The sequence below is a fragment of the Astyanax mexicanus genome, chromosome 10, assembly GCF_023375975.1.
Source record: "Astyanax mexicanus isolate ESR-SI-001 chromosome 10, AstMex3_surface, whole genome shotgun sequence".
In the NCBI taxonomy this organism is placed as follows: domain Eukaryota; kingdom Metazoa; phylum Chordata; class Actinopteri; order Characiformes; family Acestrorhamphidae; genus Astyanax; species Astyanax mexicanus.
In genome coordinates, this window is record NC_064417.1 from 44392834 (window position 1) to 44418304 (window position 25471).

Below are 25471 nucleotides of genomic sequence, written 5' to 3' on the forward strand. Positions count from 1 at the left end.
AAACAAAGGATTAAAGGCATCAAAATGACTTTTCTGCAAGTTTAGTCTTTAAGATGAATGTATAAAAGATGCACTTTATATGTTTGAGACAGATGATTTGGTATTAAAAATGCACTGCTTGGCCAAAAAAAAAAACTTTCCACCTGGATTTAAGTAAGTAAATGATCGATCTGGGGTTGATGCTGCAGTTGGTCTGCAGGTTTAGGTTCAGCAACAGTATGTGCTGAAAAAATTAGGTCAGCTGACTACCTGAATATACTGAATATAGACCAGGTTATTCCATCAATGGATTTTTTTCTTCCCTGATGACATATTGACGGGCATATTCCAAGATGACAATGTCAGGATTCGTGCTGCTGGAATTATGAAAGAGTTCAAGGTTCAGGGAGCATGAGATCATCATTTTCTCACATGGATTGAGAGAGAGTTCACCACAGAGTCCAGATCTTAATCTCATTGAGAATCTTTGGGATGTGCTGGATGGAGAGGAGCTGCTTTATGCAGTGGTCAGACTCTACCATCATCAATGCTGCTGCAAGATCTTGGTGAAAAATTAATGAAACACTGGATTAAAATAAATCTTGTGACGTTGCAGAAGCTTATGGAAACAATCCCACAGTGAATGTGTGTTGCAATCAAAGCTAAAGGTGGTTTGATTAAATATTAGAGCGGATTTTTTTAATTTTTTTGGCCAGGCAGTGTAGATCACACTATATTTCTAATAACTGTTTTCATGTTTTTAGAAATGCCCATCTGTATACAACCATTTTGGCAACTATTTGGTCATTCTATACACTGAAATGCCAAAAGTCATGGGATAACAGTATGTAAATTGAACATTTGTATGCTGTGAGGTGTAATCTTGTGAGTTAGGGTAAACACCAGTGACCAGTGTGCTCATGGCAAGGTGGCATGAGGTGAGGCCTGATAGTGAGTATTAGTAATGCTTAAATTGTTTGCACGAACAGACCAGTGACTCTGAAATAAATTACATTTAGTATTTTAATACAGGAGGACACATGCCACAAGCTTTGGCTTCCACAATACATGGCAAAAGTCACGAGACGGGATAATTTAAATGACTTTGAAACTTTAACATACATACTATCAGTCCTTGCCCATACTTACAAGGGTGTGATAATTCCTTTTGCCTTGTCATGAACACGCTGGCCAGTGTTCATCCTCACTCATACAGTATACAGATGTGGGAATAAATAAACATTCCATGTGCAGTTTATATGCTCATATTTAATAAATCTCATGCCATTTGGCATTTAAATGTGCATTCTTCTATATAAACACACATTCACTAATGAAACAAACAAATAAAAGAAATCCAAAGTAACATTACTATTATTACTATTATTATTAACATTAGTAATATTATTTGAGATATTGTTTTCATTTCACATATTATATGGTGTAAATATTACTAGTCCTCCAGGGCACTGTAAACAGACAAACAAAAAAAAAAAAACATCATCTCCCACTGGAGTGAATAATCCGTGAGTTTTCTCTCTTCTCTTCTCATCTCTTCTCATATGTTCTCAGGGAACTTCACTCTGGCGGAGTTGGGAATCTGTGAGCCTGCCCCCCATCAAAACGCCTACTGCCCAGACCTGGGGCTACTGCACGGCTACTCTCTGAGTGCCGGCTCCGACGCAGACTCGGACCCAGAGGGCCCCATCTCTCCAGAGAGAGCCATGCAGCTGTGGAGCGCCCGCGACATCAAATCCCGCCGCAGCTCGGGCCTGTCCAGCCGTGAAAACTCCGCCCTCACACTCACCGACTCCGAGAACGAGAACAAGTCTGATGACGAATCAGGTAGGAAGGGGTGAAGGGGTGAGTGGAGGTGTGTGTGTGTGTGTTGAAGTGTATGTGTGTGAGACATTTTTTTTTTTGAGGCTTTTGCAGTGGGATTTATGGAAGCAGCAAATATGTTATGTCTATATGTGATTTTTCCATTGTTCATTTGTCTGTTCTTAATTTGGGGTGAGGTTAGGGGTCATTATGTACCATTCTACTACATGTACTCAGTTGACGCACTCATGTTTAGCAGTAGAAACATTTATATGTATAAACGTATAATAATATGTTTTTATGCTTAAATGACGCATAGTTTTTAAGCTTGGTGGAAACATTTGTAATCTTAGAAAATTATTTCTATGGGGAGTTTAACCAGGAAGACTGCAAATGCAAGCAAGTAATACAAATATCTTTAAATCTTGATAGTATTAACAACGTGGTGGATAATAAATCTTTGAATTTTAAGTGTATTTTAAGTCTTTTGTTAAGGCCCTGTTGGTGGGGAGAAAGGAGCAATAATAAAACAGCATATAAAAGCAAATAATGTGTAAAGACAGGTGGGAACTGGTGATTGGTCGAGATATGAGAGGCATGCATTTGAGTCTCCTGGTCGAACTTGCACTACAGCTTTAATTTCTGTATAGAAGCTCTTGCACTCAGAGTAGTAAGTGTGGTTGCATTAGCTTTAATGACGGCACACGTTGAATAATATCACACCACCGCTTAGACATAGTGGCGCTGCCAGGCAAACAGCATGTGACATTTTAATATGAATCGAACGCAAAAGACTGATGAGGGTAAGTAAGAGTCAGGCTGACTCACAGAAGGTGCTCTTATCATGTAGCACATGGTGAGGCTCTTTTTCTTAAAATGTTGCCACACTACACATCTGTTTCTCTGAGTTCTGAAGCTGCCACCTCCGTTTCCCCCTCTGGTGTTTTCCCTGGCAGAGCTTCTGCGGCACATTCTCTAATTCCGCGCTTCCTCGTTAATTCAGTGTCATCATAAACCCCTGCATGGTTTGCGGGAGGTGTCAAACGAGGTTAATGAAAAGACAAAAAACCCCGCCTCATTAGCGGAGTTCTCACACAACTGTAGCAGTCCCGCAACAGATCCGTCAGCTGTGAACTTCAACATCAGACAAACTCACGCTGACAATTTATCAAACTCCTCAACAGCTATTGAGCGCATAAAGAAACACCTTGGAAGAGAAGTCGCTTTCATCTCGCCAGCTGATAATTGCTTCTCAGCTAATTGCCAAGCTAATCTTCCAGCCACGGTTTGTTAGCATTATTCTCGGTTGTATGGCACAGGACAACGCAAGGATACGGGATGTGCTTGGCACCACTCTTTCCAGCTTTCAGAACAGAAGGCTCTACGTTGTTTGATAAATGCCCAATGTGCCTAATCTCGCACAGTCCATTTTTCAGTTTTTTTTTTTTTTTTTTTTCAATTTTAAACAGAAATGTTCCAACTTGTGCTCAGCAGTGTGTGTGTGTGTGAGAGGTTGTGTATTTAGGGCCCTATGATTATGATGCAGAAAACCAGGACAGAATTGCAGAATTTTTATATAAAGAGAGGAAAAAAACTATTAAAAAATAATTAAAACCATTAATTTGTTGTATTATGAAAAACAGATTACATTTTCTTTAGCATCTGAACTTACTATACGTACATGCTGATATTCTTGTATTGCATGATAATAATATTGAAAGAATTTGCTTTGGGAACACCAATACAATGAAATCCATAATACATACAATTTCTGGAAAATTCAGGAACAATTTTGGAACTCATTGACAACATCCTTAGAAAGATGAATGACCATAATACGGGCTAGTTGTGCTTTTATTGATTAATCAAGCAGATAGTCCTATTAAATGTATATTTAATGAAGAATAACTGATTTTTAAATGGTGCACAGCAAAGGTTTGAGTTCTAATTCTGCTCACTTGAAGAGAAATTGATGAATTAAACGTACTGTAGATGTATGGATGTGCATTTTCTAGAGGTGTAATTTCAACAAATGAAAAAAATAAATGACTAGAAAATAGAAATCAGAATAACAGTGAAAGTGATTTAAAAAATCAAATAGGATTTGAGAGAAAAAATAAACTATATGAAAACATATTCTGCTTTAGTAAACAATAAGAATGAGTGTTTTTTTTAAGAGCCTATCATCCAGGCTGCTTTGCTTTAATGTGTTCTGAGCTACAAGCTGTATCAACTATATAGTGTTGATAAATAAACGTGTTTGCATGTCTGTGATTTAGTACCATACCAAAGAGAACACTTTAGTGGGTTAGTTCAAGAGCATCACTAATTGTCTAAAATTAGCCACCTCACTGCGGGTGAATACACTTTGAGTGGATGTTTTCTCTTGAGAAGAAAATGAATATATTGGAAATGAAAGCCAACGAAGCTGCCTTTTCTGCTTCTTTCTCTATCAAAGAGGCTGGAAGCTCTATCTGCCCCTCTCATCTTTTCTTCTTTGCCTTTTCTTTCTTTGTGTGTGTGTGTGTTTGTGTGTGTATGGAGATGCAAAAGCTTGCTTTCTCTCACTCTGTCATCTCTCACTATTGCCTCATTATAGATGTGTCGGCGCTGCCAGTCAAGCTGATTGACGGGTGTCAGTCACAGAGGCCTCGGGATATGATAGCGTGAATGGGGTCAAGAGGAATTTTTCAACCATTATCTCTCTTTCGTCTGCTTTCCTAAACACTCCCGATGGCTTGGCGACAGCTTTGAAGCCTGCCAGCAGCTTTTGTCAGAAAAAAAATGCATCATTTGTACGTTTCAGAAACGGGGGTTTCAGGGATGGGTTTAACTGAGGATCTCTGATTGGGCGCTCGACCAAAAGTTTTGGAGATAAATAAGCTCTGTCTGGTATTTTTGATATTTGCTTTTTTTTTTCTCCCATTAAGCTCCTTTATTTTTTTTTCCCTCTGCCTGAGAGCAAAGCATTAGCCTGCACTTGATTTCAATCAAAGGAAAACCTCTCTATTGACGTATCTTCAAATCTCTTTCAAAACTCTTTGATTTATATGAAATGCCGTTTGTTTATTCTCAAATACATATGGAAAAAAAGCCCAAACTGGCAGATGAAAAGAGGCCGCAATACAGTATAGCTCCTGGAGTGGCTCCAGTTTGCTTTAAAGCTGAGAGAAGAGTCAATAACAAATTAAAGAGTGTGTTACCTCTAGCGAGCGATGAAACAAACTCTCTTTCTGATTCTCGCCTGTTTATCGATGACGCTCTTCTCCGAGTGTATTCCTGGCTCTGGTGCCCTCTGGCACAGCGCGAGTGAAGAGAAGGGTGAGGGGAGGCTGGTAATGAGGCCTTGTGTCCAGTTGATTGTCTAATTAAGCCGCCTGGATGCTGGCTGCTCTGTTGCCCCTCTCCGCAGAGCGCCCCGTCACTGAGTGATTGATTAAGGCCCACTATTCCTCTCGCTGCAATGAGTCAGCTGTCCTTACCAAACATTTCCTGTCCCGTTGCTGTCCCAGGCGCCACTGTCCTCGGTCCTGCTGCTTTCCTCTCAGCCTCAAACTGTGGCCTGTCTCGCCGTGGCCCAGACTGTACCCTGCTTACCTTAGAAAACCTTCTGTGTCTCAGACAGTAACCTTGTCAAGAGTATCTCCAGTTAAAATTTCATACTTACTGTTTTACTGCTCAAATCATGTACAGGACACATGGATTAAACTGTTCTAATAAAATAAAAGCACAAAAAAACAATTGTTTACAGAATTTAACATTGTGCAAATAAACAAAATGTACCTTTTTCAGTGCCAAAACTGCTCCACCTGGCACCTAAAATGTTAAAATAGGCAAACAAAGAGAACTGAAATGTACAGAAGTTTGAACTATATAATAGATTCATACAGAATTTCAAGTCTAAAAAAAAAAAAAAAAAAAAAAAAAAACTGGTTCCTTAAAAAAATGTAAAGTATCCATTTCTGGAACCTTATCGTCCTGGCCAGGGACAGACACTTGTAAATAAAAATTACAGAGTTTGTTACAAAAGGGACTAGGCTTACAAGGATTGTGAGGGACACGGTAAATCCAACAACACAAGGGAGAGGGTAAAACAGAGGTCAACAAATACAAAAAAAACGACAGGCTGAATAAATGGAGAGACAAAAAGGGGACAGTAAAGAGGTAGGCAAAACAATAGAAAGCGTCATAATAGAGCTAAATTCTAAACAAGATTTAATACTCAAAGCAAAGAACTGAGCAAATTGAGGGGTATATATACTATGGAGGGCAAGTTGAGCCAATTAGTAATTTGGAGAGTGGGAACACCGTAGCGTTTTTTTTTTTTTTTTTTGGTGACAAAAACACAACTAAATTTGGCCAACCCAATTTAAAAATAGAAACACTGCATATTAACTCTGCATACTTTTTGTCATGTCATGTTAGTTTATTTGTTTATTCAAGTATACGTGAATAAACTGTGAAAAATGAATATATGAATAACTCCCATTCTTTGTGTCAATGTACTAGTGGTCACTGTAGAGCATTTAGCCAACATTAAGTCATACATAGCAGCAGAGAAAATGTTAATTTGCTCTTACAATCTTCAACAATGTGGTTAGGCAAACATAGATATACCCTATAGATTCTCAGTGCACATATAGGAGAAGGTAGCCTGGGTGGGGGGAAGACTATAAAGTAAAGGTTTAGATGCAAAATGTAATTTATGTGCATCATTCCAGCATTGTGTTTCTTGATGTAAAATGAGATAAGTCAAGCTTAAAGAACTGGTCTATAATGTAAAGATTTCTATTAAAATTGTAAAACCAAGCCAGGAATCCTTTAGAATACTTAATTTTAAGGTTGAGTTAGAGTGAATTGTCTATTTTTAGTATTACACAATGAAGAAAAAATAGAAAAAAAAAGTTGGAAGCTGGAAAACAATGAAAACTGTTTTAGAAAAGAGTTCAGAGTTTTTTTTTTTCTAAGACAGTGAAGATATATTCTACTGGACACAAATACAGGCATCAAAACAGCTGGACACTGACTCAACTTTTAAAGGCCGCTGTCTGCCGGTGGAGTCTTTGTTTCAGATTTGTGCAGGTTTATCTCGTTATTTGTGTACATACTGGGCTGCATCCTCCCAGCTGACCACACAGGGACCGGCGGGCCGTTTAGCTGTCATTCCTGCACGCTGCCGCGTCTGTTTGTTTGCATAGGTGTCTGTACTCCGGCCAGATAAGAAATTATCCCGTCATTCTGTTGCAGCCCCACGCGACTGGTGGCTGGCGGCGGCCGTGGCGATCGGTGTTGCACCTCACGTTCGGTAAACAAAGCAGCCCAGGTGCCCCACGCTGAGGCGAGCGGGGAGCTTTTGTGTGCTGGATTATTTGTATTCTCCTGCACTGATCTTCCTCACTAAGCATTTAAGAAGCTTTGTTGGAGATTTGGAAAAAAAAAAATGTTTATGCATTTATTTTATTTTTTTTGTTGTTGCTGCAGCTGTCTTTTTTTCCATTTCTCTTTTAAAAGAATAATAAATAAAAAAAAAAAAACATGCAAATGAGATAATTGTCCTTATCTCATTGCATGTTATGTGTTGTAGACTAGCTGGTAGACTAGCTGGATTTGCGAGTATCTAAAGGTGCCTCTGCTTGAGGAGGCAGAAGAAGCATGTGGGTTGCTGTGTCTTTGTTTAGCAGTGTGGGTAGGAGGATTTATTTTTTTTATTGAATCTAAAAATAGTAGAAACTAGTAGAAAACACCAAAAACTATAGGCCTGGGCAATACGATCAACATTTTATATCATCATATTTAGAAACATTTTTATAAACATGAACATTTTCATTCACTCGTCTGCTTTTGCACACATGTCAATTTAAGTGAAATCCTATTATTTACTATAGGGTTTAACACTCAAGTTTACTCAAGTTTCCTGTGAAAGATTTTCACAAGGTTTAGTAGTGTGTTTATGTGAATTTCTGACCATTCATCCAAAAGCACAATTCTATAATTCAATTAAAAGGGTTTCTATTGGGTTAAATTTGGACTCTGTGCAGGCCAGTCAAGTTATTCCACACCTAACTTGCTCAACCATGTTTTTATGGACTTTTATGGCATGCCGAGTTCCTTTCACTGGAAAGTAGGGGGTTTGAACACATCTCTAGTAAAAAAACAACAACAACCCTACACCATATTCTCCCCTCCACCAAACGTTATACTTGGTAAAAGCATTCATACCAAACCCAGAATCGTTCATCAAGTTGCCAGGTAGAAGTATGATCAGGTAATTGGTTTTAAACACCTCTGGTCATGAAAGCGATTGGAACAACTAAATTCACTGACTTTAAAGGGTGAGTGAATACTTCTTGCAATTTAGTGTGGCATAATATTTAACATTTTTGTGAACATAAAAAATCTGTTAAATCATAGACCTGGACAATAGGATGAAATTACTAAATCAAAAAATTTAAAAAAATCTCAATACACATGATCATGGTCAGAAAGCATTAGAAGTGACAGGTCCTTAAATCCTTAAAAAGAATTTCAACACTGTCCATCCATTTATTATTATTATTACTATTATTATTATTATTATTATTATTATTATTATTATTATTATTATTATTATTATTATTATTATTATTATTATTTAAAATACACTGATCATTACAAACACAGCACCAAATATCAAATTTTATTATTGCTATTAATAAAAGTAACAATTACATAAGTGGACACTGAACATAAATGTGAAAACTGACCCAAAATAAGCATATGAGGCGTTCTGGTGTCGCTGTGCTGTCACTGAGTGTGATTTCACTGCAGCGTATCCATACAGAGAAACAGAGATTGAGCATTTAATTAAAAAGCTACTGTAACAGCTATTGTTTTGTTGCTTTATCAGATCTAATATGGCTCAACGAATAACCATAAATCATTCTTTGTGTAATTTTCATTTGCAAATGCAGTGGGAGACATATTAAATCAACATGATTTAATAGAGCCAATTATGTTTCTTAATGCTAATGTATGGTGAGAGATTTGTGGGAAAGGTAATGCTGGGAATGGAATGGAACTCATCAAATAAATAAAATCATTATTCTGTGAAGGAGCTTTAGATACACATAGAACTAACCTGCACTAGAGGAGATACTGTTACTGTACAGTAGACACTGGATGCAATCCTTTCCATTACTTTTCATTGCATGTCCTTAAGGCATATTTAAGTTCATATATTTATGATGGTATTTTCAGCTCTATCTTCATCTAAATCTAGTTTATGATGTTTTTTTCATGGCTCATGCAAAAAAAACAGAACTCTTTTTGGCCAAGCTTAGTTCACAGACCTAATGGGATTTATATTTTATCCATGATTGTATCCCAGATTTGATCCTGAGATTTTAAATAGATATTATTTTTGCCCAAAACTGATATACTGTCCAAGATTTGTTTCAGAATATATTTTATGTTATTTTATTTTGGTCGATACAATATCATTTTAAGATTTACATAACCAGTATAAAACCCATAAGTCAAAATTGATGCTAACACATGCAATTTAGACTCTCAATCTGTAATAATATGTACTTTATCAGTAGTTACACTGTTATTATATGGATTGGTGATGTGTAATTATGACACTTATTATATATAGGACGGAACAATGAATTTGTCAATTTATTAATATGCCAATGTTTCCTGTTTTGAATGTCAGCCAGTGACTGATGCTGTAAGTAATGTACATTGAAATATTGGAAAAGTGTTACAAATTATTATTATTTTTTTAAACATTTTCTATTACACAGCTCAAAAAAGAGGCCACTTAAAAATTACTACATTGAAAACCTCTGGAATATTAATCAAGAGGAAGATGGGTGATCACAAGCCATCAAACCAAACTGAACTGCTTGAATTTTTGCACCAGAAGTGGCATAAAGTTATCCAAAAGCAGTGTGTAAGACTGGTGGAGGAAAACATGCCAAGACGCATGAAAACTGTGATTAAAGACCAGAGTTATGCCACCAAATATTGATTTCTGAAAACTTTATGAATATGAACTTGTTTCCTTTGCTTTATTTGAGGTCTGAAAGCTCTGCATCTTTTTTATTATTTCATCCATTTCTCGTTTTCTGCAAATAAATGCTCTAAATGACAATATTTTTATTTGGAATTTGGGAGAAATATTGTCCGTAGTTTTTAGAACAAAACAACAATGTTCAATTTACTCAAACATATACCTATAAATAGAAAAATCATACTTTGAAGTGGTCTCTAATTTTTTCCAGAGCTGTATGTAGTGAGGCATGATTTTCAAATATTATATCAGTATATTTTGTGTTTATTTTATTCTTAATATGAAGCTTTACAGATATTCGATATGATTATTTGTGTTTGCAGTTTATATGCATGCTTTGAATATTTAAAAATTTGGCTCTTTTTTTCTACATACATCTGACCCTCTATAGATTCATTTTTTGATACGTCATCATAATCTTCTGACAACATGTACAGAAAAACATGTTCACATTATGTCAAAAAAGACAGAAGCTGAATTTGATTGGTCAGAAGAGAACATGTGTAAGAAAACACAAGTTAAAGCATGAAAAAGTGTTACCTGCTCGATTGTAGAAAATTCTAAATTTATACGTGTGCGTGTGTGCTGTGTAGTGCAGTGTAGTGGCGGTCCTAATAAGGACTTGAGGTGAATCCCTGTGGAGTTTTTCTGCTGACACCCCTGAGTGACAGAGTGTCACCCCTCACATGCCCAATTGTCTCTAGAGGATTCATTAAAGGTGCTATGTCTTCCCGTTCTCCCCTCTCTCTCTCTCACCTTTTAGACATGCAGACACAAAACACTCACACAAAGCGAAGGCCCACATCCTCCTATTATCATACTTTTCTTCAAAATCCACATCCCTAAAAGATATATAGACTTATAGAGTGTGTAGCGTGTACTGTAATGCTCACATGCATTCCGGGAAAAACGTCTCATTTACGTCATTCACAGGCCATTTCCCTGCGACCGAGCAATGAAGATGGACAGGAATTCAACAAGCTTCACACTTTCAGACATTCACTCGCCAAGTCTTGACAGCACGAGTTGATGGCATGCAGTTTTTACGACATCAGGGGTGTTAAGGTGGCACTTTTCTCCAGCATTCAAATTTGAGTGAGAATTTAAAGGCACTCTGTCATGCGTTTCACTTTTTTATGTATATTTTAAGCTTTTCGTTTTTCACTGACAATCACTTCTGACATTTGTGATCCCAAAAAAATCCCATTATTCCATTTGATTCCAGTTAACTGTTTTAAGTAACAGTTTTTTTATGTTTTTTTATTATCACAATCACAAATGACTATAATGAAATGACTGACAGAACAATATGAGAAATTGCACAATTATGTCAAGTTTTGCCTTATTTAGTTTACATCACAAAATCACAGATATATGCAGAGGATATAGCCGTGGCTGTTATGTGCTTAAGTGTTGTGGAATAAAATGTGGAATAAAAAAATCAATTTTGAAGGATCTGACTTCAGCTGTATGACTAAAGGTAGGGTAATTTTACTGCAGGATATCTGTAATGTTAAAAATTACAGAGTAAGAAATGGCTTCCTGACTTAGTCATTATTACAGCACTAAAAAAGTGATTTTAAAAGTTTAATACTTTTATTTCTGAGTGTAGTGGACTAAAATAAGTTTCTATTCTCTGAAGATATTTGGATTTTTTTCTAGATTTTAATGTTGCAACTAAATGTAACATCCTGCTTGATGTGTGTGGAGGGTTTGCAGACGCTACTTACATTTGCTTTGCTGCACAAACAACATTAATGCATCCATATCAGAAAGTCCACCAAATTCACACGATGGTGACTAAGTGTAGTAATGATTATTTAGGCTATGCTGTAAATTAAGTCATAAGACAAGTCAAATTTAGATAGATAGATAGATAGATAGCACAATCTGCTAAATTAATATTATCTTTGCTCAATACTTTAGAAAAACTAATTTTCCACAGGAATAAACACAATTTCACCCAGCATGAGATTACTACAATATAGGGTTAACATTTACAGTTCATTTTATAGAAGGGCAAAGGCTAACTGATACTAGTTAGTTACTGTTAGTTATAAGGGCTGCTGATTATTAATTAAATCCTAAACTCCAATATTAAATATTAAATTCATCATAAAATTCTGGGGTGTTATAAGAGTGTGAATGTAATAATATATTTTAGAACATTGACATTTATATTTCAGTGCTCTATAATATGGACACTTTAAATATGAACTCTATACCATTCTTATGTATCTCTTTTACACCCTCCCTCTCTTCTCTCTCCTCTCTTTCTCTCGCTCATCTTTTTCTTTCTCTCCATTTCTATGAATTTACAAAGGTCATATTGACTTCATCCACTAAAGCCGCAAAAAGAGACAGAAGTATGGGATGTGTGTGTGTGTGTGAGAGAGAGAGAGAGAGAGAGAGAGAGAGAGAGAGAGAGAGAGATGAGGGCAGGAAGCCCTTTTCTATGGCACTTTTAGCAGAAGATATTTCCATTGATTGACGAGTCGTTTCAGACAGCAAAACCTTTTTGGTTTCCCGTCCACCTTTGCAAACTGTCGATACAGACTTACAGAGTACAGTAGATCCCTCCACGCTCACACATTTATACACACACACACACACACATGCACTTACGCTGATGTGAGTGAACACACTTGAGTCATTAACTCAAAATGAGCTGGAACGGAAAAGAGCTAGCCGTTATGAAGATGAATGGGAGCCGCACGCATTGATATTCTCCTCAGGGGAGTTTCTTCTGAGACTTTGATAAACAAAATCATATTCACACTTTCATTTACTCTTAATTTATCTAACGTGGCAAGGAGGGGAGAAAAAGCAAAGTAATTCAGAGCATTAAACAGTTTTAATTGTCGCTGAGTTCTGTTGCCACACAACACAGAAGGAACAAACAAATAAAAAAGAGAGAGCTGAGCCGTTTTTCATTTTCCCCCGACCGTTTAGCAGATTTACGGCTGTTCGCCGGACGTGCTTGTAAAGCTGCCTATCCTGCTGTCTTTTTCACCAGCGAAAGGAGAACACTTGTAAATTTCTGCGGCTGCGCCGGCACCCCAAATCCAAATAACATTGATCTTGGGCAGAGAATGATTAAAACATGCATTAGATGGAATAAGAGCCAGCTTGGGCATTGATTTAAGCATAAAATGTCCCTGCCTTTTTACAGCCTTCTCTCCGTGGGTCTCTTTCTCTCTTTCTCTCTCTCTTTCTCTCTCTCTCTCTCTCTCTGTGTCACTCACTCTCACTCACTCGCTCTCTTTCTCTCTCTCTCTCTCTCTCTCTCTCTCTCTCTCTCTCACTCTGTCCCTTGAGCATGCCGTCCTGCTCTCTCTTGGCTGCAGGCAGTCAGGGCTCCTGTAGCTGTGTTCATTAAAGTCCAGCTTTAGTTAATGAAACAAGCCCAATCCGACTCTGGGGGGGCCTTTGTGTGCACAAATCAATTGGGTCCTCCGTAAATCTGAAGTGAGCTGTCCTCTCTCATCTGTAGGGCCTGTGTGTCTTCTCCCTCAACCCCACCCCCCTCTGCCGTAGCAACTGTCCACTGGCCCACCGCGATGCAGGATAATAAATCATGGAGCAGGGCTTGACTTTGGTGCCAAAATTGATTAATCTCGTAATTACAGACAGGGAGAGGGAGGGGGTATTTTTAGAAGACTGGCCTTTCCTGGATAGAAGGTCCCTCCTTCCTGTCTCTGCGCTTTTAATTTTGCCTGCTCGTCTCTCCGTCTGCGGCCGTAGACCTGTACTGATTACAGCTTCCTGCAAGCCCCCTCTCCTGGGATGCTGTAATACTAGAGTGCTGAGTTCATCAAGTGCCTGGACCCCTTCACATGTAACGGAATGTAAAAATCACTAAAAAAAAAAAAAAAAAAAAAAAAGGAAAATGTTTGCTCACACATACCTGTGCTTACTGTAAGCTTTAGAAGTATGTAGCTTTTATTGTTGCTGTTGTTTTTTAAGGTAAATTTGTGTAATAACATATTTCTATACTCTCTAAGCTAAATATTATCAATCTATTATCAAAATTTCTTTAACAACAAGACAAATTTGTTTTATGTTACAACAACCCTCCGGTTGGATGATGCCGTTAGCCATGCACTTAAAAAAGAGGATTTTGTACCAGTCTTGGCAAATATAGTTTTATAGTTATTTACACACATAATACACAGAGATATTATGCTAAATATATCTACATATTCAGATTTTTTCCAAAGCAACGCTCCTCACCCAGATCTGCATATTTAACATTATAATTCCAAGCACAGTGTTATACTATGTTCCCAGTGTTGTGTGTTATTTGTGAGTGTACATAAAATTACATGGACCAACAATTATTACAGGTAATTTTACCCTTCACATACAGCTCTCAAAAAAAAAAAAAAAGACCACTTCAGTTTCTGAATTAGTTTCTCTGATTTTGCTATTTATAGGTATATGTTTGAGTAAAATGAACACTGTTGTTTTGTTCTATAAACTACAGACAGCATTTCTCCCAAATTCCAAATAAGATAATGTCATGTATTGAGCATTTATTTACAAATAAAAAAAAAGATGCAGAGCTTTCAGACCTTAAATAATGCAAAGAAAAAAAGGTCATATTCATACAGTTTTAAGATTTCAGAAATCAATATTTGGTGGAATAACCCTGTTTTTAATCACAGTTTTCATGCATCTTGACATGTTCTCCTCCAGCAGTCTTACACACTGCTTTTGGATAACTTTATGCCTTTACTCCTTGTGCAAAAATTCAAGCAGTTCAGCTTGGTTTGATGGCTTGTGATCCTCAAACTTCCTCTTAATTATATAGCAGAGGTTTTCAATTTGGTAAAATCAAGAAAAAACACCATTATTAAATGGCCTTTAATTTCTTTCCAGAGCTCTATGTACTCCTGTAATTTCTAATGCCCCCCTACTGGGTGTTGCAGAGTTACATCACTACATAAAATAAGCTGTCCACTTGTAGATTAAATGCAATATATACACCTTACCTGAAAACTCTGCAATCTTGCTACATTTAAAAAAGTAAGTCAGTAAGTGATACTCAAAACTAATGTAATGTAAGCTAGAGATAAATGCATTCTTTGTGTTTTTTTTTCTTTGTCTAAACTCCACTTTTTTGTGTTTTTTACAATTATATAAGATGCTCTCAGACAGGAAACGTACACATCCACACACCCGCCCACGCACACACACACAAACTCTTACACATAGACCTCCTGCTGGGTTATTGTTTCAGAGAGAGCAAAACAACAGTGTTTTAAAGGTGCAGTTTTCTAAATCCAGAACAATTTGGCACATCAGGCTCAAAAGGCAGCGATTACCATCACTAGCCAAACAGTGCGGGGCTTCTATTGCGCTGTGGCGTGTCAGTGCCATAAAGCTCGCTGTCTGTGTCACAACAGGACTTTTATTGTGTCAAATAATGTTGCTAATGCACCGATTTCATTCGCCACAGAAATAAAGCCTCTTGGTGCTAATCGCAAAGTACTTTAGGCCACATGGCAAGTCATAGTTAATTTATCAGACATGATAGCAGCAGTAGTGAAACAGAAGTTGTGATTGTGCGCGAGCAGTGTGAGCATCCTCCGAAGCTTATTACTCGCTGGAACATTTGACGGGCACAATGTGCTCTAATTCAGTCCTGTAATAGAATCATCAGCGCTAATTCTCAGCTTTGATTTGCAACAAAAGACTGTGATTTAGCATTAGCCAGCACTTCTCAGCTGACACCTGATGTCCGCTCCTCCGACTCAGTAGTGAATTTTATGGCTGTGTTTTTTGTCCGGGGTATTGTGCACGAGGGTGCTGTAATTATTGGGCATGTCAAAAACAGCCACGTCGATGTTACACAGCAGACTTGTGTGCTAAACATAGCAATACTACACTTCATTTGTTCTTTATTATATCCTGGTAGAATTGCTGATGAAACAGCCATCTAACACTGCTATATATTGCAGTGTGTGTTTATAATAGCTGTGAATTACCAGCAGACACACACACACAGCTTCTGCAGCAAAGTATTAAAAGTATTAAAACTTTTAATAAAAGTATTAAAAGTATTAAAACTTTTTTAATACAATTTATAATTCCATTTTACATGGTGTCAAATGTTGATATGATGTTGACATGAGAAATCCAATAAGACCAACTGCAGTGCTCTAATGTGACTTTTTACATTCACATCCATTGATTTTTGCACAAGCTTTGTTTCAGTGACAGCAACCATACATTGCATTTAATTAAAATCTATTTTTCAAGTCCCATATGCTTCTTGTGGTGTTAAGTATAAATTTGACATTGGGCCAGGGGTGCCCAGATTTTACATAAAACTGTAAGCAATTTAAAGTCATGGAATGCTTATTTATTAGCATTTTTATTGCAATTTGCAACTTCAGTATGTTGAACCCAGAGCCATCATCAGTCTGCTGGCTGGTCTCTACTTAGACCTCAGGGGTTGAGGTTAGAGTTCTTGCTGTTTTAAGCTAAATAAAGTGATTGAATTTGCTGGTTTGGCAGTGCATTGTATGAAAGGCTTGGTAATGTTATTAAAGAATTAACACACTGTGATAAATTGTGCCAAAAAGTGGTTCTGGCAGGCCTGTAGGTCTGTGCATGATGCAAGTTGAATTTATTTGGAAGTTAAGGACTTTTCTCTTGCACTGTGTGCAAAGTCATTGAGATTTAAGCATATCATTCCCTTTTACACAGTTTGAACACTGGCTGTGTCTGTTTTTTAGAGTCATACTCATTTTTAGTCGACTGTTTTTTTGGATTTCAGGAAGGCCAACATATTTATACCCATTCTATTTGTTTGGCCTCCAACAGTTTTTTTTTTCTTTCTTTCATTGCCATTGAAAGTTCACTTACATAGATGGCCTCTGATTTAAGCCTTGTTTGGATGTGATTAGGTTGACCTGAGGTGTGAATTAATTATGACCTCACATCAGTGATTTTTACAACCGTTCTTTAAAACGAGCCATTAAAAAAATATTTTAGGGTTTATTATTTCTGGACTAACAGAAATGTGAGTAAGAATTCAGTGAAAAGGTAAAAACAATCTGAAGTATGCAGGAGCACGAGAGCACGTTTAATTCCAATTTCCAAGATATGACACAGATACCTGGATTTAAGTAAGTAAATGATGTGGGGTTGGTTGATGCTGCAGTTGGTCTGCAGGTCTAGGTTCAGCAACAGTATGTGGGGAAAAAATGAGGTCAGCTGACCTCAATACCTGAATATACTGAATATAGACCAGGTTATTCCATCAATGGATTTTTTCTTCCCTGATGGCACGGGTTTATTCCAAGATGTCAATGTCAGGATTCATGGGGCTGGAATTGTGAAAGAGTGATTCAGGGAACATAAGATCATCATTTTCACACATGGATTGAGAGAGAGTTCACCACAGAGTCCAGATCTTAACCTCATTGAGAATCTTTGGGATGTGCTGGATGGAGAAGGCTTTGTGCAGTGGTCAGACTCAATCATTATCAATGCTGCTGCAAGATCTTGATGAAAAATGCAAATGCAAAACTGTATTGAAGGCAGTCCAACCAAATATTAAAGTTTGTGTATTTTACAGAGGAAAACTATACAAAAGTAAAAGAACCATTAAACAATTATTACTGTCTCCCTCCCACAATACATGAAAAAATACCTGATATCATGTGGTAAACATACATTAGTCCACCTTAAGCTTATCGCATCTGAATAGGGCTTTAGACACTAAACAGGTAGTGAATTCCTGCACTGTGAGAAAGAATAAGTGTTAGTGTGTTAGGTAGCGGGGCTGGAGGAAACCCAATTCTCCCTCAGTTAGAATCAATGAGAGCAGCCCCACTGAGTGAACCAGACAACAGAGCAATAACAGCAGACAGGACAAATCTGAGCATGAATACTATTGCAATTTTGGACTCAATAAAGACACAGAGGAGACAGTGTTGGAGAAAACCTATGGGGCTGGAGATATTACACACACAGAGCACTTTTTAATGGCTTTTGCTTGGGCTGCAATAATTCAGTGCAGGAGATTATTGATCATGGCTGCCATTTCCTTCTTGAGTCACCTCATAAAGAGCCTGCACACTGGAGCGGGTGTGGCCCTGGCATCAGCTCTGTCTCTTCCCCATCATTTTGGATCTTCGATGCATCGATCCACCCACTGGCTTCCATCCCAAAGGACCAGATGCTTCTGTCTGTGCCAGTTTTACCACTGGGGGTTCCCTCAAAATCGCAGTTCTTGAAGATGAGCTATGCTCATCTGTATCATGTATATTCTATGTTTAATGTTTTGCCTGATTCTTTGTCCTGTAATCATGTTTCTGTAAAGTTGCTTTGTGCCAACAACAGTTGTAAAAAGCGCTATACAAATAAATTTGATTTGATTTGATTTGACTTTACTATTGGTCTGTGTCACGCAATATGGGCTGACCTACGACCCAAGTAAAAGTATTACTGTACAATCAAAAAAAAAAATGTCATTATATATTTAATTACATAGCAAATTAGGCAATATCCTACATTTAAATTACATTTACATTATCAATTCCAAAATATTGGATGCCTAATCCAATTATTTTAGTCAGTGTCTCATAATGAGCTGTTGTATTGAATATTTAAAAATTCTGAATTTTACTGAACAAATTTTGCATTTTATTCCATTTACCTTTCATTTTACACCATTAATTAATAGGTTATAATAATAATATTTATTATTATCATTATTATTATTATTAGTAGTAGTAGTAGTAGTATCTCTTTATGTTTCCATGATGTAGAATGATGAGCACATTGTGATGACGAAAAAAACACTGCTCATAAAACAGGATGCTTTTTTGAGCAGCCATAAATCAACCTAAGGTCACTGTGCCCAGTGCCACATGTCAGCTAGTGCATTGCTGTTTATCATCTAATCATTCAACATTATTGCTAAGATAGAAAACATGCATTTTCCAAAAATGCAGCCCAAACTCTAAGCTATAAATAAGTTATATGACTTATAAATAAGTCCATCCATCCATTTATTTATCCACTTCTTCCTGGTCAGGGAAGCAGCAGCCCAGCAAGGCAGGAACACCCCCGGACAAGGCTCACACCTAGAGGGCAATCTAGCATTACCAATTCACCATGTGTGTGTGTGTTTTAGGAGAAATAGGAAAACAGAATAACCGAAGCAAACCCATGCAGACACAAGTAGAACATGCTTTTTTATTATTGATTTTTATTTATTTTTGCCATGAAAAGAGCCAGTGCTCAGCTCGAAAAGTACGTTTAGCTCAAGGAAACCGAGACAACAATACAACTAATCTGCTAAATGGAGGAAAATGGATGGAAATCCCAAAATTAAAACGAATCATACAATTACAAGCCTCTTCAAAGGATTCTCCAAATAATTGCACCTCCTTGTCCTAGCACGCATTTTTTTTTCTAGCCAGTTCAAGTTAATAATCCCTCCAGGTTGTGAATTTACATAGTTTCTTCACCTATTCATGCTACTCATGCCACTCCTTCACAATGTGTTTTCTTGAAGTCAAACATGCAGCAACCTGCAGCTAAGTGGTGACCTTGTGTGCACTCTCAAAAAAGCTGCACTGTTGATACAGTAAATCCGCTGTAGATGCAGATGAAACATGTGAAATGAAATATGTGTATAGCAGCAACTGTTCAGAACTTGCATGCGTAAGGCTGGCATTGTTTAATCCTTGTGATAGTGTATAAGTGGCATTTTTAAGTCATTTCATTTGATTTATTTGTTTGGCAGTTTGGTACACCATGCTACTACACACTTACTGTGTTTCCTGTGGCCCAGGTAGGATTCTTGTTAGACTGTTGCTCACATGCATGTAATAGTCCAACAAGGAGGTTTTCATCCTATTAAACTCCAACTTCAAACCTGAAGAGTTAATGGGATCAAAATTAAGATGTAAACATGAACTTTGCATCAAATGTTTTCATGCCATTTTTGTGGTGTTTTTTCCCCCCTTTCCCCCCTTTGTATTGTATTGATTTCTAGTTTACTACATAATTTGAACAGACAAACTGTCCCTTACACTGTGCCAAATTTTCTTATTAAACGGACGAATAGAAACTCTTCAAATAAACTCATTTTACAATGACTTCCATTGAAGGTTTACAAGGTTTTTTGTCTCTCCTTTAAAGTTGCTGTTTCTGAGATAAGTGTTTTTCATTGGACAGCAACAATATACTGTAAAAAACAAAGAAGTATTTTTATTATAAATATAAAATTATTAAAGTGGCTAAAATGGCACTTTTATTGTAATCTATAAAATATAGTGATTTAAAAAAAAAGTTTCACACAAAAATACTGTTGTTACACAGCTATGTCAAATGCAGCATGTTATTTATTTATTATATATATATATATATATTTTTTTTTTCAATTATTTTAATAGTGTTGGCTTCATTGCTAGACCACATGTGATTGGTCCTTTATTAAAAGAGCCATCTTAGACGTAGCGGCTAAAAAAGCAGCCGACCTCACCTTCAGCATAGGCTTTGGAACCCAGCCACTGCTTTAACAGAAACACCAAGGCTGCTGAAGCAATCTAAAGAAGACTACAGTTCACCCTCCAGCACCAGAAGTGTTTTCACAAACCACTACCACGGTTTGATTTGATCCTGTCAGTTCTGTTGCTCTGTGCTGCTCGCTGATATCATTGTCGGCCTGCAAAGTAAGGTGAAGCATCTCCCGAGATGAAATGTTCAGTCATTTCCCTTTCAGCAGCAACATGAAAACTGAAAGCAGAGGATAGCTGCAGTGGAGGACAGGGAGACATTTGTTGCTTCACCATTATTCTGTCTGGTTTCGCTCAATTGGTCTTTTGTGCAGTGATGGTAGGTCTTTACCATGTTTCACAGCATCCTGGTGGAGCGTACTTTCTCTGAATGATACTCGGTGCTGTTGTGTGGTACAGTACAATGCGAGGTGGCTATGAGCATTGTACTGCTTTTAATCTGTTCCCAGTCATGTGGAATCTGCCCAAAAAGGAAATATACAATTGTACTAAAATATTAATATAATATAAAAAAAAAAAAACTACCTATAAATATATGTAAAAGGAAAGGGAAAGAAGCTAAATTAAATTATTGAAATATTCTAATATTGTGTTTTATTTGTGTTTTTTCTTTGTTTTTATTTCTGACACCCCTGTTGCCAGTTATTTACTTTTATTCACATTATTATTTTTATTTTTTACTGTAGGCTTTGGATCAGTCTCCTATTATGTAGCAGCCAAAAAAGCGCCTGCCTCGGCTGCAGCCAAGGCTTTGGGATGCAGCCACTGCTTTATAGCAGCTAAAAGTATATTTATATTACGGTATATTGCCATATCTGTTCTCATCCATCAGGACTCCGCCCACACGGGAATATTTTTATGTCCCAGTGTCCTCACTGCAGGAGAGCTGGACTGCATGCCTGCGACCGGCCAGCAGAATCCCCTTCTTTCTAATAAATGTGCAAATTGCATTGGTTTTGCAAACCAGTGAGCGTATGCAAGGTCACACAACGAGCCTGCTGCGCGCGAGAGTGTGCGAGAGAGTGTGCGAGAGAGAAACTTTTCCTGTGGGACAAAAACCAGCGTGGGCTCCTGTTTCCCTGCTGCGTGAGCAGACACAAACGCCTCTGAGTGTAAATGCCCGCTTGCTTAAGGGTTATTTAGAAACTCCGTACTCCAGTGTTGTAAGTGTTTTGAGCTTGCTTAGTCTTTCGTTTCTCCTTTATACAGTTATTCAGCGCTTGCAAAAACTGACCTTGAGGGGACTGAGCTGCGTTTTCCATCTACGCTCATCGTGACGTGTTTCATCAACTTTCTATTAGCCGGGCAAGATAACAAGCCATCAATAGCATGACAATATGAACTCCTCCATCGCGGAAAAAGCCCAGGGTGACAAGCAATAGCGGGCTAACGGGACCACCGCTGAACGTTTTTCGGTCCCACAGCATCTCGCCACCCATTATTGACTGCAATTATTACTGCACAAGCAATATACACCGCCGAAAGCCTCCAGGGTGGGGAGGGGGGGGTGGTGATTTGCATTTTGGCTCCTTTACGGGCCTTTCTTGGGAGCAGTAACAGTAGTAAAATATTACCCAACATTTATCCAAAACATGCTGACTCTAACAGCACCCAGCTAATTGAGAATTTACTGGGCAATAATGACTTATCATACCCTGCTTACAGCAGCGCTGATGCAGCCGGCCTCATTTAGCCAGCGCTAGTTTGGCTCTTAATGAAGTCCGTAAATGTCAGAGACAGACGGGGAGAGGGTGCATCAGGGTTTAGTCATGTTCGCTTCTGCTACATTGCACTTTTTACTGTGTAGCTTCTTCCATGACCTTGCATGGTGTGGTGTGAGCGATTGGGGTGTCTGTTTTATGTGCTGTTGTAAGATCATGCTCTGACAGGGTCATGAGGTAAACAGCTTTTACTGATCTAGATGATGGTGTTGTATATTTCGCCTCTGATTTCGCCTCAGTTATGGATGTACTAATGTGATATTACATGGTCGGCTGCGTAGTCTCTGCATACTCTGCATAAAGAATCAGTTCCTGCTTCTGGTGGACAGCTGTGATGTGTGACCAACCCTGTTCTGTTAGAGGCAATTTGAGAGATGCATTTTTATTTATTTTATTTTTTAGTTCAAAGTTTAAAGGTGCACAAATGGTCATATGCAATGGATTGATTATGCTGACTGCCAAAAGGCATGGGATACAGAATTTACAGTAAATTGATCATGGGCTAGTACCTCAGGGGATGACTTGGGAATGCTCACACCTGTATTAGTTGTGAGGAGAGGTTGAGCACAATTCAACAGAAAAGTCAAGGGAGTCAATCTGATAGTGTACCATTAATTATAGAATCATAGAGGGCATTAGCAACCACAGTGGACAGTGCATTAACAATGGGTGGAAATTATTGTAACCGGCAGTGTCTGGCTAGAATTGTGCATTGTCACATTTAAAGCAGGAGGCCACACACACACATCCAGCTGGTTAATTCTGTGTTTTTTGGCTTCAATTGGAAATGACAAAAGTCATGGGACACAATTCTAGTCACATTTTGTATGTCAGTATATTAAACATGCATTATAATAGTGAACACAGGTTAGGTCATGAGTGTTAAGGAGCACAAATGTCTCACTCTGACCAATTTTAACACCGCCACAATCTGTAATGGTAGTTTATAGGATATAATAAAACCCTTCACTTGATGTTGATGTTCTTTAACAATTTAAAGCTTTTTTTGCGCTCTTGCATATCTCCATTACAAACATGTCTCTTTCTGAAACCAAAACTATTTCTTCTATAGCACCACTCATGCAACAATTTGACATCTTTATTTCTAAGAGTCTATATGGATACACAAAGCTAAACAAGCCATTTTTATCAACAGCAGTTGCTTTGATCTTTAGTGATATCTTGTATACGCACACCTTTGGCAACCTGATATATTAATAAAATATTAACTTTGGACACACACACACAAGCATCTTGAGATTTCTTTTCACGTTCGGAACAAAACAAAGCTATTTTGATTTTCTTTTTTTGTTTAATCCGCTGTGATGCCACCTGAGGATTGTCAAGCAGGCTTTGAAAACCAAGGGCATATATATAATGTGATAGGTGTGTAATAATGTTGTAAGTGTGATTTATGTCCCCTCTTATTTTCCCATATGGGTTTTTCTGTGTTCCCTGTCTTCCATAGGTTTTGAGGGCTGTGTAATTGTCCTGTGTGGGGCGTTTTCTCTCTCTCTCTCTCCCACTCTCTCTGTGGTATAAGCTGCATGGTGATGGCTCCTGCTCCGTGTCAGTGTGCAGTGGGTCAGGCTGACACAGATGGATGGCTGTGGTGACGCTCTAATTGTTTGTTGTGAGGGGGTGTGGGAGCCGTCTGGCAGGGTTGTCTCACTCCCTATAGCTGTTCTCCTGTTCCGGGGACTCTCCTTGGGAGGCCTTTGCTCCAGAGAAGCTCACTTACATCCACCAGTGGTTTTCTCTTTTCTCTCGTCTTAGTGAAAATGTTTTGGAGGGGTAACGTTTCATTATTGTTCAGTTAGCCTTCATGCACATCCTTGTATTCCGGCTGCTTAAACAACTGAACATTTATATCAGGATGCTGGTTGACAAATACAGAATCTTTCTTTTTGTGCTTTTCTGTTTTTTAGTAATTTTTCTACTACATATTTGACCTCTTTTTTATTCACTTAAAAAGTTGTGTAAAGTTATGGATGACATTAGTAACTGTTTCTGTAAATATGTTACTACAGAATCACTAGTTTAACATTTTACATCTTCCTAAGAGGTCAGAGTAGATGACTAAGACTGACTCAGAGGGTGCACTCTTTATTCACTAACATGTGCCGTCATTACATTCATGTAATTCATTCATTTTCTGTTTTACTCTTTTTTCTAAACTATGTCTTACTGTCTTTGAACAGTTATATACCAATATAAAACTTTGGCCATCATTATAGAGTAGGAATGTCAAGTGCTACTATGAGCATTCCCATTTAGAATGTTTTTCCAGATCTTCTAAACTCACATTTATGTCTGAATAAGCACATTCACCAAAAATCCAATTGTCATTGACTTTAAACACAGCTCATCTTTACAAAATGTTGCCATACTTTAATATATCAATATTTTATTTCACCTGTACACACTAAGAAAAGTAAGTACAGATTTGTACTTAAAAGAGTACAAAGTTTGTCGCTGGGTCTGTACCTTATTGAGGTACAAAAACGTACCTTTCAGTGAAAGTCCTTTTTTGTACCCATGGTTTTTGTGCCAGTAAAGATTATAAAGATTTTAAACATTATCATCAACTGAATATGGCTCAAAAACTTGATGATCCATAACTGTCTGGCTTTCAAATAAAAAATGTGCAATTGTGTAATGTGTAATTAAATTATATATTGTTTATTAGTGCAGTGATACAGAATACTGAATGTACCCTTTGGCTGGTTAAATGTTACAAATTTTACTTATTGCTGCTAGAAATTACTTTGTACATCAGAGGGAACAAATCTGACCCTGTAAAGACCAATATTGTACCTTTGATGGTACAATTATGAAGAGTGTACCTTTGAGTACAAAAAAGTACTCATATCGTACCTCTGTTTCTTAGAGTGTAGCTAATAGTGTTCCAGTATATCAGTTCAGTGGATCAATAAAACAACATTAAACATTAAAACTCAATGGTCAAATTTCCACACATTTTCAGCTGAAGTGAAAATCTGATCACTTATACGTATGGCAGATGTCATATTACTCAATATTACTGTGCTTCCAAATTAAAAATCCACCTTTGCGGTCGTACAATGTTCAAACTCTTAAATAAAGATAAATATCTGGCTAAATTAGCCATTCCATTTATTTATTTAAGAGTTCCAGAACCCTGCATATATTTTTTAGCAGTGTACGGTAAGTGATTAATAATGCACCTGCAGTGGCATTACTAGGCCAGAGTTAATTGTTTACTTGTTCTTTTATCTACTGTATTTTTACAGTGTAATATCTGAAACCCAATTTTAAGAGTCAATGCACCTCATTGCAAAATGCACTCCGCTCCCTTTAGTCAACCCAGGCTT

At 37.5% G+C, this 25471-nt stretch overlaps 1 protein-coding gene across 7 annotated transcripts in view; it reads left to right on the forward strand.

Moving 5' to 3' along the window:
* tenm2a (teneurin transmembrane protein 2a) overlaps nucleotides 1-25471 on the forward strand; it is a 433542-nt gene that overhangs the window by 113825 nt on the left and 294246 nt on the right. For all 7 annotated transcript variants that reach the window (XM_049484477.1, XM_049484478.1, XM_049484480.1 and 4 more), the window contains one exon: nucleotides 1552-1824. In XM_049484477.1, coding sequence (XP_049340434.1) covers nucleotides 1552-1824 — 273 coding nt within the window. The remainder of the gene's footprint in view (nucleotides 1-1551; nucleotides 1825-25471) is intronic.